The sequence below is a fragment of the Penicillium bovifimosum genome, assembly GCF_028826915.1.
Source record: "Penicillium bovifimosum strain IBT 22155 chromosome Unknown utg000007l_segment0_segment0, whole genome shotgun sequence".
Taxonomy (NCBI): Eukaryota; Fungi; Ascomycota; class Eurotiomycetes; order Eurotiales; family Aspergillaceae; genus Penicillium; species Penicillium bovifimosum.
The window spans coordinates 167,730-185,006 of record NW_026622716.1 but is presented as its reverse complement, the minus strand read 5'-3'; the positions used below and the strand labels follow the sequence as shown (position 1 = coordinate 185,006).

The following is a 17,277-nucleotide window of genomic DNA, read 5'->3' as shown; positions in this document are numbered from 1 at the left end:
CAACCTCTGTTTTTGAACACCAACGATGCCCCCAATTCGCTCTCAAAAGGCTCAAAAATTGGTTGAACAGGAGGGCCGCCTTCTGTTAGCTATTAAAGCTATAGAAAACCTCCTCCGCAAAGGACAAACCAACACCAAAAAAGACATTACCTAGTACAGGTAGCTGATGACAATAACACATGATGGCCTGAACAAAATCTGGAAAATCTCCGTCACAAAAATCAGAGCTACAGGAGCCGGAACCCATGAAGGAAAGGGGCCACGTTAGAATAGCAAATCATCGTGATCCCCCTGCCCACTTAGCCTATATACTCTCTTCCATCCCTATTCTTAATCAATGATCTGAACTCAAGTATACTGATCATACCCATCGAACTGTATCCCGACTTCCGGATAGGGCGGATCAGGCTTGACCGGCACCCAGTCGCTCGACTGATTATAAAACTTCTGCACGGTGGGCAAGAACTTGCTATCCCTGGAGCAGAACCGCAACGCGTGGGGGAATGGCTGATCCTCCAGGAGCTCATGGCGGATCAGCTCGTTGTAACTAAAACAGGCGTCATTCGCCTTGCTCCACTGGCGCAGCTTTTCCCAGTCTTTGCACTGGCGGTACTGGCCGACGGCAGTGGTGGCCGTGCCCGTTGCATCGACGGGGATGTAGCGCGGGGTGTCGTCGGCGGCGCACATAATGTCTTGACGGACGTTGTCGAGGCAGTGGATGAGATGCTCCGTTGGGTAGCTTTGCTTCACTCCTTTGCGGTATTCGAGATTGGATCGGTGGAGAGATTTCTTACGGTTCGGAGTTAGATGAATTACAACCATGGTATGACCAGGGGCAGAGGGGGGGGGGAGTACCAGGCAGTGCAGGCTGTGCATGGAAGTAATCATGTAGACGCTGTAGTTAGTATCCCACGGGAAATTTGCCGACGGAGGGAGACCTTTCTCCTTGGCCTCCTCCTTTGAAAGCGCCACATTGATATAGTCAATCTCCATGTTGACCCAGGCATGGTCACTCTCAGAGATGCTCTCGGTGCTGTACGGGGTGGAGGCCTGCCACGCAACCGGATGATCATCCGCCAATCCCGCTGAGGACCGACCATTCTTCAATCAGAAACACGAAATGCAAGCAGAGGCTGAGTGGAAAGCAGAAGCTAAACTCACCATATTTAGTAATTCGCTGGGAGGGCACATGGTCGTGGGTTTTTGTCAAAGCCAGTGCCATCAAAATATTGGAGAGGACGGAGGCTCCAAACAGGACGGCCACGATCACCAGCGTCACTTTCCTCGAGAACCGGGATTTGAGTCCCTCTTCCTCTTGTCGCTGGAGGTATGCATGGCCGGTAAGTTCCTCTCCACCGGAATTGCGATGACTAGTCGAGGAATCATCCTCATCTTTGAGCAAGTGATACTTCTCCGGAATCGGCGCCATTATGCAGTTCAGTGATTCAACCGCGAGACTGGGGGCCTTCAATCATTCAACTCCGTCTGAGCAAAGTGGGCTTTCGCACTCGTCTTATACCAAGGACCTAAGAGCGGGGAGGGAGGTGGTCAGCAACGATCGATCCACCATGGTTAGTACCGCGCCCAACCTCTCATCTCTTCCTCCATTGGCGTATGTTGGAGGGGTCTCATGCAATCGGAAAATTCACTCGCAAGGCTTAGAAGAGACTGACCAAGGGTTTCTCCATGACAATCCTGATTGTAACCACTCCCATTGGGCGTGGTGGCCATTCAGCTTCGGAACGGAGAATTCGGGAAATTCGGTCTTAAATGGGTAGCCTCTAGGGCGTCTTGGCTCCTCTTTGACTTATCAAACAGCATGATTTCTGCTCAATCCCTGCTCGGCGGCAGAGGGATTGGGAGGTGGCAACAGAATTCCTGATCAGAGGAGGATATGTACCGGGATCGACCTGGGTTCATTAGGTATATGGCATACTTGGTATGCCGTCACATTATCTTCCAGGTAACGTGGCTGCACAGAAGGCTTGAATCATTGAAATCAACAGGTCCGATGTCTGCAGAAAGCATCCAGACCCAAGTCAAGAGGAAGAGGAGATGGAGGGAACTCTGGCGACAGAACCGTAGTGTTCTCCTCATGGCCCTGGCTCAACTGATCTCCTCTTTAACCGCCGTAGCTGCCAAACTGCTACAGACGGCAGCTCAAGAGAATGAAGCCCTGAACACAGGACAGGTATGTTAACCAGACTCAGACGAAAAGTGGCAATCCAACTGATCCCGGGCCAAAGGTTCTTATCACAATGATGAGCTTCGTAATAACTCTGAGCTGGCTCTGGATACTTATCGCCCGAATCCCCGGCGTGCCATTTCGCAAAACCAATCTCTGGCTACTGGTGACGCTTCGAAGCATCACAGGAGTCTTTGGGAGTAAGTCCTACCATATGTACTAAATGAGAAAGAACCGGGCCGTTAACTTTCCATCGCCGCACTCCTTAGTCTGGGGCTTCTACTATTCTCTACGTGCCCTTCCCCTCTCGGAGGCCACTGTAATCAACTTCCTCTCCCCGATGGTAGCCGCATATGCCTCCAGCCTCCTGGGAAGAGTGCCGCCATTCCCGCGGACGCAGCAACTCGCAATCGCCGTCTCTTTCCTGGGCGTGGTCCTCGTCTCCCAGCCGTGGGAGCACATCCAGTTTGCTGCCACCGACATCCGTCCGGAAACCAGTAATAGGCGCTTCTTCTGCATGGGTGGGATGTGGGGCCTCCCTCATTCCACAGAGACCAGGTCGATCGAGCGGATTGCGGCCGTAGGAGCCGGTCTGGTTGGCGTCGCAGGCGGGGCCGCCGCCTACGTCGTGATGCCGCTGATCGGCCAGGATGCGGATCCGGCGGTGACGGTGAACCATTTTGCGACCTGGGTCGTTGGGTTGACCGCGTTGAGCTTGGCCATCACCGGTGTTGACGCGTGGAGGATGCCCCATCCGGCGGAGTGGGCGCAGCTGGTGTTTCTGGGGGTGTCTGGGTTTATCGTCCACATGTTGCTAGCCACGAGTATGCAGCATGGAAGCAGCCCCCGGACGTTGAGTATGGTTTATATCCAGATTGTGTTTCTCTTGATCATGGATGCGGTGATGTGGGGCGAGAGTCCGAGCTGGGTGAGCATGGGTGGGGGGATGTTGATTCTGGGCAGTGTGGTGACCACTATGATGCTCAATGGGCGCAGGGAAGACGGGGCAGCATGGAAGCAGAGATCCAGGAACGAAGTAGCTGATGGCGAGGGAACCGAGATGGTAGCTGCAAAAGATCACCAGGAGTCATCATTCGCTTAACAGTGTATCAAATCCTATATGAGTTTTGTTTCTGCAACTGATTCTTCTTGATTATCTCGAACCCAAGGCATTAACTGTTCCCCCCTCCCCCCAGTCTTACTATCTACCCAATGATCAATCTTTCATTGCTCGTTTAGAAATCAAAGGACTGGACCCTTGCACTCGTGCGTAATGATTGGCGTCGATGCACGCTTGCCTCGACTTTAGGACAGCAGGTTGCGTCCGCTGAATCATCTCCGACTCATACTCCTGGATGATGTCCTCCAGCTCCGTCGGGCTCTCCCCCTTCGTGCTAGCAGTTAAAAGCCTAATGAGCACCGAGACATCAATCACCCCATGATTAGCCGCTTCTCCGCGAACTGCGTTTTCTCCGTTAGCTTTTCCTCGGCCCAAAGCCATAATACACCCATAAACCAAGGGAAGCTCGGACTTACACATTGTCATCCCGTGTGCCGCATCACCCACCAGCGTCACCGTTCCTTTACGATGCTCCCACGCATCCAACCTCGGCGGCCAATCCTCGAGCACAATCTCCCTCAACTCCGTCTCAGGTGGCAGATCATAGACTAGCTGCCGAAAGGGGCTCGGCCCAGTCGGCCGCCAACTTGCGTATCCAGGCCAAACGGTCAGCATTGCTCTCGGGCATCTCCGTCGGGGTCTCCTGGCCCAGGAATCCCGGCTGATAGGGCCAGCTCATCATGATCTGGCAGGTGGCATGGGTGTCCAGATCCGTGAGCCGCGGGAGATGGATGAAGGAGAACCAGAAATACACATTTGTCTGGGGATCACCGCCCTGGAAGAAATGTACGTCTATAGGCTCGCAGTGCTGGCGCACCTTTTCCACAGGATACAGTACGCGCAGCCCGATCAGGCGCACGGGGAGCCGATGCGGCATGGCGATGGCTGGACAAAGGAGGCGACGGACCATCGAGCGCGCCCCGTCGCAACCCACAAGCAGGTCCCCCGTGGCGCTGCTCCCGTCGGTGAAATGCGCCGTCACCGAGGAGTCACTAGGGTGAGTGATGTCGGCGAGTTTCTTGGACCACTACCGCTTGAAATGAGCCATTGGGCGAGAGGGCATGACAACGATGGGCGGATCGTACCTGAATGGCCAAATTCCTCATCAACAGCGCCAGCAGTTTCTCGCGGGAGACTCGCGAGGCGGCGTTGGCAGGAATCGGCCAGGACTCCTTCGGCTTCCCTGTTCGGAGATCGAGAAACTGGAATTTGCCTGGATTGCCCTGCTCGGCAGCGCCAGGATTGACCAGGCACTCGCTGAAGCTAGCCAGAATGTCTGGGGGCAGAATGTTATGCAGATCGGTGAGTGCCCAGTGGATGGTGAGGCTCCAACCTGCCCCGCGAGCGAAGGCATACGGATCTCGCTCGTAGATCGAATACGAGTATCGCACTTGACTGTTCGCCGCATTCTGAGTCTGACTCAAATATCTCAACGCCTGAGCCAGGATCAGCCCCGTTAGTCCTGCGCCCACGATGAGGATGTGTTTATGGCTCGTTTCGGAGGTGATCATTTTGCTCTCTCTCTCTGTCTGCCTATCTATGTGTTGCACTTCGTTTCAAGTCCCCTTGTCCGCGGCATAGAGTATATAATGCAGGATGTGTGGGATGATTCAATGTCACCTACAATGGCCGGGAAATTGAGAGCAAATCCTGCCGAATAATCCGGTCCAGGCCCGCAAAGTCGGGATATTGCTTCTGCCATGAAACGAGGACCAAGAGCTTGGAGTCCAGAGCAGCCTCAATTCGGGAAACCCGAGGCTGATCCGGCTGCAAAGCCATATGTCCATACCACCAGTGCTGCGAAGTACATCACCCACGGTCGATGGAGCAGGTAGTCATCGCGCGCGGCATACTCCCCTGGCGGGGTATTCGGGTCTGAGAAACACGAGGACAAGAACTTGAGCGCGTAGAACGTGGCATCCCGTGCCGACGCCTTGGTCGCTCATTTCTCTGTCTTCTCTCGTGCCAGTGCGAGCTTACATATATCCAAGCGGTAGTTAGTGGTAGTACGGTAGTGGTGGCTGACATTGTCAGTTCGAAACACCCGAATAAACAAGACTTATTTGCAATATCGTTTGAATTTACGGATCTATAGACAGAAAACAAAGAATCAAAGTTGAATCGACTCTCTTCACGAATGAACCATGATACTATTTAGATCTAATCCTCGCCCACGTAGGGAAACTGAATGGTTGCCCCTCAGCCTCGAGATAGTCATTAATCAAGGGGTCAATGCCAGCCGCCCGAGTTCTCTCGACGTCCTGGAACTCCCCACCATACAGGCGCTCCAAATGCTGGCGGAACTGGTGGATGGGCAGTTTCACGTTTCACTGCGTTAGAGTGATGAAGGAATGAGATCGTCTGGACATCTTCGGCCGCCCGGTCCGAGGGCTGAAGGCGGTTATGAAGAGCCTGGCCTACAATACCCGCAGCAACTTCGTGCATATCGCGAAAGCCCAAGAACCCCTCGTCGAAGCGCGGCACCGGGAGTGAGTAGCGTAGTAGGGGATTCAGTACAGTCGTCACTCGGGCCCCGTGCGACCGTGAGAGCCCATGGCCACTGCACAAAGACCGACAGGCCCGTCTGGTGAGGCACTTTCCCGAGAAACACTTGCTGACCCATTCCGTAACTCTGTAGCCTTCTGGCCCGTCCATCCGGGGTGAATGAGCCGATACAGACACGGCCCTGGAGTTGCAGTGCGGCCGGACAACAGACTCACACGGTTCGAGGAGACGAGATGCACCGGGATTGCCCCTGCTGGAGTACAAGAATAGCTGTATGCGCGATGGGTCACGGTATGTCCAGTGTCGGGCTGAACCCGGAACTCTTTCCTTTGGATGGACATACACGGCGGAGTGTGGAAGCCGAACTCGGCCCTCTCATTGACCATGTTCAACACAAGCCCTACTAGGGCGCGGCAAAAGCCCGAGGCCGAGAATTTACCGCGGGCTGGTTTCGCATTGCGCAGCAGCTCCTGAGCGGCGGCGAAATCATTCCCCATCCGCGTCGAGCGTCGAGAAACCCCGTATTGGTAGCGTAAACTGGTTGACCCAACTCGCACTTTGGGTTGGATTGGTAATGGATATGGGTTAATCCATTGTGTGCATGCGATCTAAGGCCTGCTTATCAAACCATATCTATGATCCATCCATGTCTCATCCACCGGGCCGCAGGCCCGGCAAAATCTTGTAAGATATATACCTCTTCATACAAGAGCGCTACCGGGCCTTCGGCCCGGCCACAATGAATGGGCGAAGTAAGAGGTGAAGGGTGTACGTGTAAGGGCAAATACGTAAGTAAGTCGAAGAAGAGAACTGGATATGTGTATGGAGGAAACTACGTAGTATTATTACCTATGCATTTGAAACAGATAGTGAACGTACGAATTTGGGCTGTGCATGTGTCAGTAAGCGAAACTGTTCTATGCAACGGGTGTTAGGGAGCTTCCCGTCAACTGGCAAAGCTCCAGGCAACTGGGAAGCCTACCGGCAACTGGCAAGGCTATATGAATACCAATTGCCCGAAGATTTCCACGGCGACACGTGCCGCGTCTGAGGCGACAATATTAGGCTGTGCGAAATGAACGGGGGGAGTCACGGGCAGACGCGGAGATGGAAGCAGCGCGCGGCAGGAAGCCACTGGGAAGGCACAGGTCGAGAAGAGACTACCGGGCCAGCGGCCCGGGTAGAGATGGAGGACACGTGTAGAGTCGGTTTGTAAATGAAGAGAGAGAGGGCAGAAGTACGCGTGAAAGTGACAGGGAAGAAGAAGATGGGAAGAATGAAAGAAGAGAAGAGGCTAATAAGAGGGATAAGACAGAAGTACGCCCGGCAGAGAGCCAGTGGTTCAGAAGGAAGACGGTGCAAATGAAGCCATGCGAATGAACGTACAGCAAAAGTAAGAGATTGGAGCAGCGTAAGCTGAAAGCGCGGCAGAAAGTCAGTGGCCGAGAAGCAGCACCGTGCGAATGAAGTGTACAATATCATCATGTAGGCAATGAACACTGACGGGCAGACGTAGAGATGACCGCGTCTGTGTTAATTGACTACATGATGAGACTGTCGCGCGGCTTGTCAGGCAATGAACGCAGAGGTAGTTAGGGGCAGACCAAGACTCTGAAGCAGGGGGCGGCAGGAAGCCACTGGTGAAGAAGCAGCACCGTGCGAATGAAGCGGACACTATCATGATGTAGTCAATGAACACAGAAGGAGTCAAGGGCAGACGCAAAGATGGAAGCAGCGCGCGGCTTATGACGTGGGCAATGAAGGCAGAGGGAGTCATGGGCAGACCCATAGACAAAAGCAATGTGCCGCGGGAAGGGAGTGACGGAGAAGTGGTGGCGTGCGAATGAAGCGGACAGTAAGATGAAGTAGTCAATGGACAGTAACGGACAGAGGAAGAGATGGAAGCAGCGCGCGGCAGAGAGCGAGTGCTTGAGAAGGAAGACGATGCAAATGAAGTGGACACTATTATGAAGTAGTCCATGAACACGGAGGGGAAAAGTGTTAGGAAAGAAAGTATAAGGCAGAAAGTGGTGTTAACGGTGAGGCGAATAGAGGAGAGAGGCGCAGAGCTGAGTGGAGTTTGTGGATAATACGGAGGAAAAGAGGAGGGAACAATGAAGGAAGAGAAGATTGCAATAAGAGAGAGAGGGCAGAAGTACGCGTGAAAGCGACAGGGAAGAAGAAGGGAAGAATGAAGGAAGAGAGGCTAATAAGAGAGAGACGCATCAGTGGATTGAGGTTAACGATGGGAGTTGCGGGCGGAGGCGCATGCGCCCCGTACGATGTACATAACAAGCTGGATTCGAACCGAGGAGGGACTGCTTGCCCACAGGGGCGAGGCGGCCAGCCGCCTTTCAGAGTAAGAATATAAATAAATAATAAGAGAGAGACGGTAGAAGTGGACGTACAGCGAACTATCATCATGTAGGCAATGAAGGCAGAGTGTGTCACGTCCACGCGCGCAGAGAACACCGCCTCAGAGTTCATTGACTACATGATGATAGTGTTGTGCGGCTTGTGATGTAGACGATGAACGCAGAGGGAGGCACGGCCAGACGCTGAGAAGGAAGCAGCGTGCGGCGAAAAGCGCCTGGTGGAGAAGAAGAGCCGGGCAAATGAACGTACGGCAAATGTGAGAGATGGAAGCAGCGCGCGGCTGGAACACAGAGGGAGTCACAGCCAGGCGCATAGACAAAAGCAGGGCGGGGCAGGAAGCTACTGGTGGAGAAGAAGTAGCGTGCGAATGAACGTACCGCAAAAGTAAGACGTCGAAGCAGGGCTTCGCAGAAAGGCGGTGGTCGAGAAGCAGTATCGTGCGAATGAACATCCAGCACAACCGAGATATGGAAGCAGCGCGCCGCTGAAAGGCACAGGTGAAGAAGCAGCACTGTGCGAATGAAGGCGACACAATAGCGGAGCAAGAGACAAAGGCAACGCGCGGGAGGAAGGCAGTGGTGGAGCATAAGTAGTGTGGGAAAGGACGTAGAATGGGCACGATTTTGATGAACTCACCTCCAAGGTTGCGTACCCATTCGCGTCTGTCAAGTCATTGCGGGGACGACCCTTGCGGTTAGCTCCGGAACGGCCATGGGTGTCACGCCAATGCCTCTTCATGGCCGTTTGGGTGCCAACCACATACACACATTCAGGATCCAAGCGGCATCGAATGCCGTTCGTGCGGACGGTAACTACCCGTAAGCGGAGAGGAAGACGGAGACAGGAAGACGTGAGAAACAGTAAGGAAAGAAGAGAAAGGCACGGGTAAGAGTGAGAGAAGGAAGAAAAAGGAAAGGAAGAGGAAGAGGGTTTGAGCAAGAGCAGAGAGATAGTTGTTGCAATTTTTAACGTCCGGCGGCAGCCAGGTGAGAACCCTGCTGCCTTAGGCCTCCCATGGGGCATGCAGACGTGGCAGAGAGATAGTTAGTACGGCAGAAGTACGGAGTAGGAATGAAAGAGAGAAACCTAGGCAGAAGAAAGAACGAAAGATTAGATGGGTTGGACGGCAGAACTACCCGTAAGCGGAGAGGGAAGACGGAGACGAATGAAAGAAGAGGAAGAGGGAAAGAGAAAGGACGAATCAGAGAGCGCGAGGATGCAGTGTGCAGTACCAAAGAACGCGAAAGCAGGCGGTCAGAGGGAGTTGACGAATGAGAGGGAGGGAAAGGGAACGAAACGGGTAAGTAGTGGGGAGGGGAGTGGAGCCGGGAGTTAAAGGATATACAGAATGGGAAGGGGGGAAAGTGGAGAAAAGCTTAGTGAATGTACAAAGATGAATATAACTACATAGTTGATTACCTCCTAGTGAAGAGGGGAACGCTCAAGGCTGTGTGCTCTGAGGCACACGGGTCGATTCAGCAGATACCGGCTAGCATAGACATCGGACCAGAGGTAGCAAAGAGGTTGGGCGGTTGCGCACAAGCAGTCAAATATGAGATGTGTAAGGAGTGTGTGTTGCTAAACTAGGGCTATCTGAGTATTAAGACTCCCAAATCTCGAGAATGCCGACGTAAGTGAACAAGGAGTGCCCGAACAGGGTAAGTCAGACTGTAGGGGGAGGTCACACCTCCCCACTACACTAGGTACCTTTCATCCTAAATTTGGGCGGCACGCGGACACCCATTGTCCCCTATGTAAGACTATTCTACCTTCTATTAGTTATATATGATACGTATATATCCATATCAAATCCGCAACCAGTTCTACTCTGTAGAAGAGCGTGATTGGCGGCATGGACGCCATGCTCCGTTAAACTTGTGTGTCACATTAACTTAACTAACCAAGAATTACATAAATTACATAATACCTAGGTACGTACCCGTAATGTAAGGGCCTCAGATTCCACCATGACAAGGCCGGTGGATGTTAGCAGGGGTCAAACAACGCTAGGCTGTCTTCTCCTGCAGTGCTCTCCTTCTTTCTTTTTGACTCTTTCTTTCTCTCCTCTCCCAGCCCGTTCTCTGTCTCTATCCGTTACTCGTGAAGCATCCACACCCCATCCGTCATGGCGGGTTCCATCCAGAAAAACATGATGTTGATACAGAAAGGTGAGTCTTCCGTTGTATCATCCACTCCCCCCTTCGTTGTGTTTGATGTCAGCTGATGAACAGTCCCCAGCGTCGTCTATGCTCGGTTTACGCCGCGCCGCAGTAGTATCCCCGTCTACTAGGCCTATCATGGGTCTGGTGTGGCAACAACAAGTCCGGTATGATATGCAGAAGATTGAACGTGGATATGTATTAACCAACCCGACTCTTGCCTCTAGAATGCAGACCACAAAGCCCGTCACAACACCACTAAGAGTGATCAAGCCGGAATTCGCCCAGGAAGAACTCGTTCGCCAACGCCTCCGGCGGCCTGTAGCGCCCCATTTGGCCATCTATAAATGGCAGGTTCACTCGGTCAGCTCTGCTATGGAGCGAAACACGGGACTTCTTCTCGCCGGCGGCCTGTATCTCTTCGGCACCTCCTACCTGATAGCCCCCTGGCTCGGCTGGGATCTGTCGTCAGCCGCCCTCGTCGCGGCCTTTGGCTCTTTGTCGGTGGCCACTAAGGTCATCCTTAAGTTCTTCGTCGCCTGGCCCTTCACCTTCCATCTCTTTAATGGTATCCGGTATATTATCTCCTCTACCGGATACACGCTGGATAGTAAGTCTCAGTTTATCAAGATCGCATGGGCGGTTATCGGCTCATCGGCGTTGGCTGCCGTCGGCTTGGTGGCTTATGTTTGAGGGAGGTGGCATTCATGGCAAAGTTCGTTGGCTAGATTTGTGTTTCAAAGAAGAGAGTAGTCATCCAGTACATGTAGTTATTCAAAGAGGATTACACAATTTGCTAGACAGGCTTTGTAGCAAGACCGAGACGAGACCTGAGTGGCTGGCATCTACTATTCGCTTTTAGAAGTCATTTTGTGCACCTTGGAATATCATACCCGGTTTGAATGTATATAAACATTCTTAAAGTCACCTCTCTACCGCCTAAGAGAGAATGTCGAGGGCTATGTCCGCATCCCGCACCTCACTTCTGTGCCACGAAACAAGGCATCAGGTCGGACGGGGACTAAGTCCGCTTCGTGGGACGACACCAGTTGTCGTCCGCCCCAGCCAATGACCAGGCGGTGAAATGTTTCCATGCTCTGTGTGCTCGTCAGATCCATCTGGGGCCAGCGCGTCGTGGCGCAGTTGCTCTCGATCAAGACGCTTTTGGCTCCATGATCCGCGAGGACAGTGGCCAGAGTGAGGTCCCACAGGATCACCACCGACGAGCAGGATAGTATCTGAAGTCAGTTGTTCGACAGTGACCATGGGAGCTTCAACTATCGTCTTTGGGGGATTCGTTGCGAGAGAGACTTTTGAGACTTGATGTGAAACGGGGACCTTTGCCTCTTCTTGAAATTAATGATGGATTCCAACATTGTGATCAGTTCCCCCTCGTTTCCTTATGCTTCTCCGTGAATGTTCCAAAAGAAAGATGAAAAAAATGATACATTATGGAGGGCTGTCGAAGATGTCTTTATGGATTGGCCCCAATGTGTAGTAGCTAATGTATGTTTGACACTCTTGCAATGAGTCCGTACGTGGAATTACCCGGGATTACAATACCGAAAATACCTTTGTTGTGTTGTTGTCTTACCCACTCCGGACAACTGGGGACCCACAATATCCCGGCGCTAACCCTAGCCGCAGCGCGTCCAGCTTCAGCCCGATCAAAACAGGAATATCCGAGGCATTACGGTATTAAACACACCCCTCTTGCACCAAATGTATACTGGAGCCGAGAAAGATTTCCCCAGCCACGATCCGGAGAAAAAGTACCCGCAATTGAGCGGTTTGGATGGGAGCGGTACGGCTTATCTCGGGTTGGGTGCTTATTTGCCGTGGGAGCTCACGATCTACGGGGGATGACTACGGTATCTAAATAATCCCGAATATCAAATAGCAGTGTTGGGACTTGCAATATCAATACAGAAACTCTATTATTAGCATTGGGGAGTGTGCTCTACTATTTTAATTCATTCATTCATTGTACGACACAAAAATCCGGAGAAGTTTGTTTTCTTACAAGCATTGAACAAACAATCCCATCATCCCGATAACCACGATGTCCTCCGTCAATCTCACGGATCTGACCAGCCAGATCGAGTCTGTTGCAGCCTCTGCAACAGACTTCCAGGTGAATGAGGCAGACCGGAAGCGTCTCCTCCAAGCGTGTGATCAACTTCGCAAGAAATTGGAATCCCCGTTTGAATTCACCTTACGAACGATCTTCGCGGTATGCTTTCTTTCTTCATGGCTGGAACTGCTGTAGAGAACTCCTGACTTATGTGGTTATCTGCTGCAGGGTTATCCAGCTATAGCATTACGATTGGGCATTGATATGAAGCTCTTTGATGCGGTAGCGCAGCATACCGAGTCCTCCGGTGGAGGGACAGCGACTCTATCGCAGCTGGCTGAGACAACCAAAGCCGATCCTCTTCTCGTGTGTAAGTGATGCGTCCGTCTCTGTACTGTAATAATCAGAAGAGATCACAAGCATCATTATCATCATATTCAACAGAAGACTGACAAAAGAAATCCATTACACAGCGCGCATCATGCGTTTCCTATCCGCACTGGGAATCTTCGACGAGATTAAGCAAGACGTCTACGCTTCAACCCCGCTTGCAGCCGCCTACATCTCGAGCTCGCCTCTCTCCGCCGCCGTCATTCATGTGTATGTTCCATTTTCTTCCCCCTCTCTCCCCCCTGGGGTCCCTTTGCGTCCACTAAAGATAAACCAACCCCGAAAGCACGCACTTTCTCATGGTCCTCACCCAACTCCCAGCCTACTTCCAAGAGAAAGGCTGGCAGAACCCGAACAACGTCCTCGACGGCCCCTTCCAATATGCCACCAAGACCAAATCGCACTACTTCGATTTCCTGGCCGGGGAGCCCTACTACCAGCAAGCGTTCAATACGGTGATGACGATCTCGCACCGCCGCCAGGGCCAGAACTGGTTCGACTTTTTCCCAGTAGAGGAGAAACTGGGTGGGGTGGTCGACGAGTCCGACGTCCTGCTCGTGGACGTGGGCGGCAGCCAGGGTGGCGATATCATCGCGTTCCAGAAACGGTTCCCCCACCTCCGGGGCCGCCTCGTGCTGCAAGACCTGCCGGTTGTAATTGAGGCGATTCAGGAAAGGGAGCTCCCCGCGCGGATCGAGCCGCAGGGGTACGACTTTTTCGAGCCGCAGACCGTGACAGGGGCGCGGGCGTACTATCTCCGCACGGTGTTGCACGACTGGCCCGATGCACAGGCCCGACAGATCCTGGCCCGGATCCGGGAGGCGATGGCGCCCGATTCATTGCTGCTTATCAACGAGACCTTGCTGCCCGAATCGAAGATCGCCCTGTCCTCGGCCCAGGCCGACCTGACAATGATGGTCTCCTTTGCCTCGCTGGAGCGAACCCAGGCCCAGTTCGAGCGCTTGCTGAATGAGTCCGGGTTTGACCTCGTGAAAGTCTGGATGCCGCAAGGGTTTACGGCGAGTTCGGCGGAGCTCGCATCGCAGGCGACCTTGCTGGAAGCGAGGCTGAAAGCTTCCTTGGAATGAGACTATAGGCATAGATGGGGCTCCAATAGGGTTTCGAAAATGTCTCATATACTCGATATTCGTCCAGATGATGGAAGGGGGGCGCTTGCTTTCTCTTTTATATCCTTTTTCTTCTTTTTTTTGTTTGGTTGGTCTTTGTCATCGTTTATATCTAAGTAATCACAAGGTATATTCAAACGCCATAACTCATGATAGTCGTCCTCGACAATGTCTCAACACGAGTTGCGAGCAGGATCGAAGGTAGGAATCGGATCTATTTTCTATGATAGGAAAGAAGAAAAAAAAATTCATACCATGCCATCCCACACGTTCGAAGCCCCAAGATCACTCTCCAATGCTACCTGCAGATCTTGTGTCAATCCTAGAGAACTGACCGCGCTGACTTGAGCTTGAAATCTGAGTAGTTCACCGCAGAATTTTAAACTGTCTTTGGCAGGTTCAACGTTGTGTCGCTGGGGGGCTAGTCCGGCTTTCATCACCTTAGCTTGTGCCATGACACAGGAGAACAGGACATAGATGTCGACACTGGTCTCCCCGGCCTGAATTCGCCGCCGGAAGATAGCCATCGACTCTTCGATAGCATGGAAGAATAGGTCCCGCGAAAGGCTGTTTGTGATTGGAAAGGCATTTTCCTCCAACTCAGTGGTCAGTTCGACGATGAGAATGGCGGTGGCATGGCACAGCATGTGCCGAATCAAGTCGCCCCCACGCACCATCAACCCCAGGAGCTCGTGCTGCTGATTCTCCGGTGAGGAGCCCCCGGGTAACGGTGCCTGCGGGACCAACTGCAGAGGTGAGAGGCAAGCGAGTGCATTCTCGGTGAGCACTTTGCGACTAAAATAGAAGGACTGGTCCGCTTTGGCGTCTACCGCGAACGGTGAATGTAACGCCAGTAGAAAACGACGAGTCAACATGTTCAGCAGGTGGATCTGGAATTCAGTCGGCTTCGGCGTGTCGGGGTTGGTATTTCTCTGATACGACTGGAGCGTTGCTGTATGGGAATGGCACATGGCATCCAACTGCATGCCCAGTTTCACGACCCACTGGTAATCCTGGCCCGGAGGCTTTTTGAGGGCATTGCAATAACGGAGGATCTGCAGACGAACCGGCATAGTGTGCATCATCATCCGCTGAATGGTGCTTTGGGTAAAGCCATCTGCAATATCCGACGCAGTGGACAGATTGCTGGCATCGACATCATCGATGTTGGATGGCGACTCGCTGTCGAAATCATCACTGGAGATGGATGGCGGCATGCCTGTGTCCAGAGATGACTGTACCGACATCTCCAGAATGGTAGCCCACAGGCGCTTCCGCATCTCGCTCTCAAGAGGCGAAAACTCCGGGAAATGGATTCGCGTCTCCTTGTGGAGGCCGAGTCCGACCGCGATGCGCAGGGGAAAGTCCCCTGAGATCCATACTAGCTCGGACGGGTCAGGGACTGTTTGGCGCGCCAACAGTAGCAAGGCAGAGACCTGCAGCACGGACAGATCAATGCCAAACATTTCGAAGCTCTCAGTGAGCCAAAACTGCGCACCAGCGATCCACTTGGGCGCTAACAGCTGAAGCTCGTCCGCCTCCGCCTTCGAGATGAAGCAGGCTCCGATGGCCAGGACAAGAGCGAGGGTGGATGGGAAAGCCCGGCTGGCACCTTGCGGGTTGTTCCAGTACAGCTCATATTGTTGCATGAAGGTCGGAATATGCAGCACCCGAAAGACCGCCTCGAAGGTGTGCAGGTAGAGCATGACCAGGCGGTCACAGGTCGACTTGGGCAGCAGATTGTTCGTTATGTTCGGCGGGCCCAGCTGGGTGTAATACTTGATGGCCCGCTCTGACTTGATGATCCGGGCGTAATGGGTGCATTGATCCCAGAGCGATTGGACGTCCGCATGGTCCGACCTGTGCAGCAGAATGTTCAAATGCTCTGACTAGCATCTATTATCAGCAAAAGGGGCTTGCCTGGGGAGACTTGGCCTAGGAGCTGCGTTGGCTCACCTGTCTAAATGACGATTGGATGTAATGCTTGCCACAACCCAAGCTCTTGGCATGGGATACGGTGCGCCCAGGAAGGTCCACAGGCTTGCTCTGGTTCATCTCCAAATCCCCGGGGAAGGTGTACCTTGACGAGAAGGTGAAGAGTGGTGGTAGACCGGCACTACCGCTGCTGGACGGGGTGAGGTTAATGGGAGAGCTAGATACAGCTCCAGTCTGAGTACCATCCTTCTCGGATGTAGCCGAGGTAGGCAGATCGGTGGCAGTCGGGCCAGCGCGGGGATCGGACGGGGTCAATCCATTATTGGGATTACGATAACCACACAGCAGGGACGCATTGCCACATGGGCCACAGGGTAATGCACGATCACATTTCACTTTGCGCCGTCGACACTCGATACACGCAACGGCAGGTCGGCGGCGGCGATAGAGAGGGGCACTCATGGTGTTGAACCAGTGTTCATGGGGGAGAGTGAGAGGGAGAACTGAAGGAAGGACAGTGAGGTTTTGAGAGCCTCATCGAGGGATTTCTTAATCCCTGTAGTGCGAAAAAGGTAGTAGACAGAGTGGATGGCTGGCCTGGCTTCCGGTCGACCTTCGTCCAGATCGACCCATAGACACTATCCTCTGACCCTTCTGAATGGAAAGGCAGGTCCATCTTAGTGAAAAAGACTAGATATATCAATTGGTGTAGCCCATCGCCTTCTAGTCCTTGCTGTTCACAGATGAACGATGAATATGAAGTCTGACACGTAGTTAACTCCGGTCGGTAGTTGGAAGCCTGACTCAGCCACCGGTACTTCCATAACTACCACACCGAAAAGGGGTGGGAAGCTAAAAGGCACTGATACAGGGGTACCAAGGAAAAACTGTACATAGTATTACATTCTCCACTATTTTTCTGCCGGTTTTAATCACCTGATCTACCACACGATATTATCAATTTAATACAGTATGTCGGAAATACTGGGACAATACTGGGTACTCAACTATCCCACTATTCCTATTTGGGATGTATCATGTGGCTTTTGTATCGTAAATCCCTTCGAGGATCAGATAGACAGATCAGACATACATTCGTTGCTTGGATACACAAGATCGCTCCCCATTTGCTTCCACACAGTACATTCAGTAGTCAGTAGCCACCCCCTGGCGCTCAATCACCTGTTCAGCCCGTCTAAGCATAGATCGCACTAGATTCTCTATCATATCCTCTGGCACTGCCCGCTAGGCATCCTCTATAACTGGTTTCAGTCGATCAAGCGGGATCTCTTGCTCACCATATCGTTGTGATATATACTCTCTCATCCAGCTCCAGACGTTTTCAATTGGATTTAGATCAGGCGAATAGGTGGATGATCAGTGCATTTAATATCCCAACGCTCTAA

At 52.7% G+C, this 17,277-nt stretch overlaps 8 protein-coding genes across 8 annotated transcripts; 3 read left to right on the top strand and 5 right to left on the bottom strand.

Annotated features, from left to right (window-relative positions):
- Positions 1 to 348: 348 nt before the first annotated feature.
- N7515_009001 (uncharacterized protein) lies at positions 349 to 1,429 on the bottom strand (the record flags this gene model as incomplete). Its single annotated transcript, XM_056669745.1, has 2 exons — positions 349 to 1,085; positions 1,162 to 1,429. The coding sequence occupies 2 exons, from the start codon at positions 1,427 to 1,429 to the stop codon at positions 349 to 351; spliced, it is 1,005 nt and encodes a 334-aa protein (XP_056517544.1).
- A 582-nt stretch (positions 1,430 to 2,011) lies between these two features.
- N7515_009000 (DMT family transporter) lies at positions 2,012 to 3,287 on the top strand (the record flags this gene model as incomplete). The annotated part of the gene is made up of 3 exons (XM_056669744.1): positions 2,012 to 2,191; positions 2,247 to 2,385; positions 2,455 to 3,287. 3 exons carry the CDS (start codon positions 2,012 to 2,014, stop codon positions 3,285 to 3,287), a joined length of 1,152 nt encoding a protein of 383 aa, XP_056517543.1.
- A 114-nt stretch (positions 3,288 to 3,401) lies between these two features.
- Positions 3,402 to 4,816, bottom strand: N7515_008999 (FAD-dependent oxidoreductase; the record flags this gene model as incomplete). The annotated part of the gene is made up of 3 exons (XM_056669743.1): positions 3,402 to 3,853; positions 3,912 to 4,332; positions 4,391 to 4,816. 3 exons carry the CDS (start codon positions 4,814 to 4,816, stop codon positions 3,402 to 3,404), a joined length of 1,299 nt encoding a protein of 432 aa, XP_056517542.1.
- A 1,011-nt stretch (positions 4,817 to 5,827) lies between these two features.
- On the bottom strand, positions 5,828 to 6,307 carry N7515_008998 (uncharacterized protein; the record flags this gene model as incomplete). The annotated part of the gene is made up of 1 exon (XM_056669742.1): positions 5,828 to 6,307. One exon carries the CDS (start codon positions 6,305 to 6,307, stop codon positions 5,828 to 5,830), a length of 480 nt encoding a protein of 159 aa, XP_056517541.1.
- Positions 6,308 to 10,311: 4,004 nt separating this feature from the next.
- Positions 10,312 to 11,038, top strand: N7515_008997 (succinate:quinone oxidoreductase subunit C; the record flags this gene model as incomplete). Its single annotated transcript, XM_056669741.1, has 2 exons — positions 10,312 to 10,354; positions 10,425 to 11,038. The coding sequence occupies 2 exons, from the start codon at positions 10,312 to 10,314 to the stop codon at positions 11,036 to 11,038; spliced, it is 657 nt and encodes a 218-aa protein (XP_056517540.1).
- Positions 11,039 to 11,350: 312 nt separating this feature from the next.
- On the bottom strand, positions 11,351 to 11,611 carry N7515_008996 (uncharacterized protein; the record flags this gene model as incomplete). The annotated part of the gene is made up of 1 exon (XM_056669740.1): positions 11,351 to 11,611. The coding sequence occupies one exon, from the start codon at positions 11,609 to 11,611 to the stop codon at positions 11,351 to 11,353; it is 261 nt and encodes an 86-aa protein (XP_056517539.1).
- A 796-nt stretch (positions 11,612 to 12,407) lies between these two features.
- On the top strand, positions 12,408 to 13,897 carry N7515_008995 (uncharacterized protein; the record flags this gene model as incomplete). Its single annotated transcript, XM_056669739.1, has 4 exons — positions 12,408 to 12,578; positions 12,648 to 12,789; positions 12,893 to 13,019; positions 13,096 to 13,897. The coding sequence occupies 4 exons, from the start codon at positions 12,408 to 12,410 to the stop codon at positions 13,895 to 13,897; spliced, it is 1,242 nt and encodes a 413-aa protein (XP_056517538.1).
- A 287-nt stretch (positions 13,898 to 14,184) lies between these two features.
- Positions 14,185 to 16,333, bottom strand: N7515_008994 (uncharacterized protein; the record flags this gene model as incomplete). The annotated part of the gene is made up of 2 exons (XM_056669738.1): positions 14,185 to 15,825; positions 15,893 to 16,333. 2 exons carry the CDS (start codon positions 16,331 to 16,333, stop codon positions 14,185 to 14,187), a joined length of 2,082 nt encoding a protein of 693 aa, XP_056517537.1.
- Positions 16,334 to 17,277: the final 944 nt, after the last annotated feature.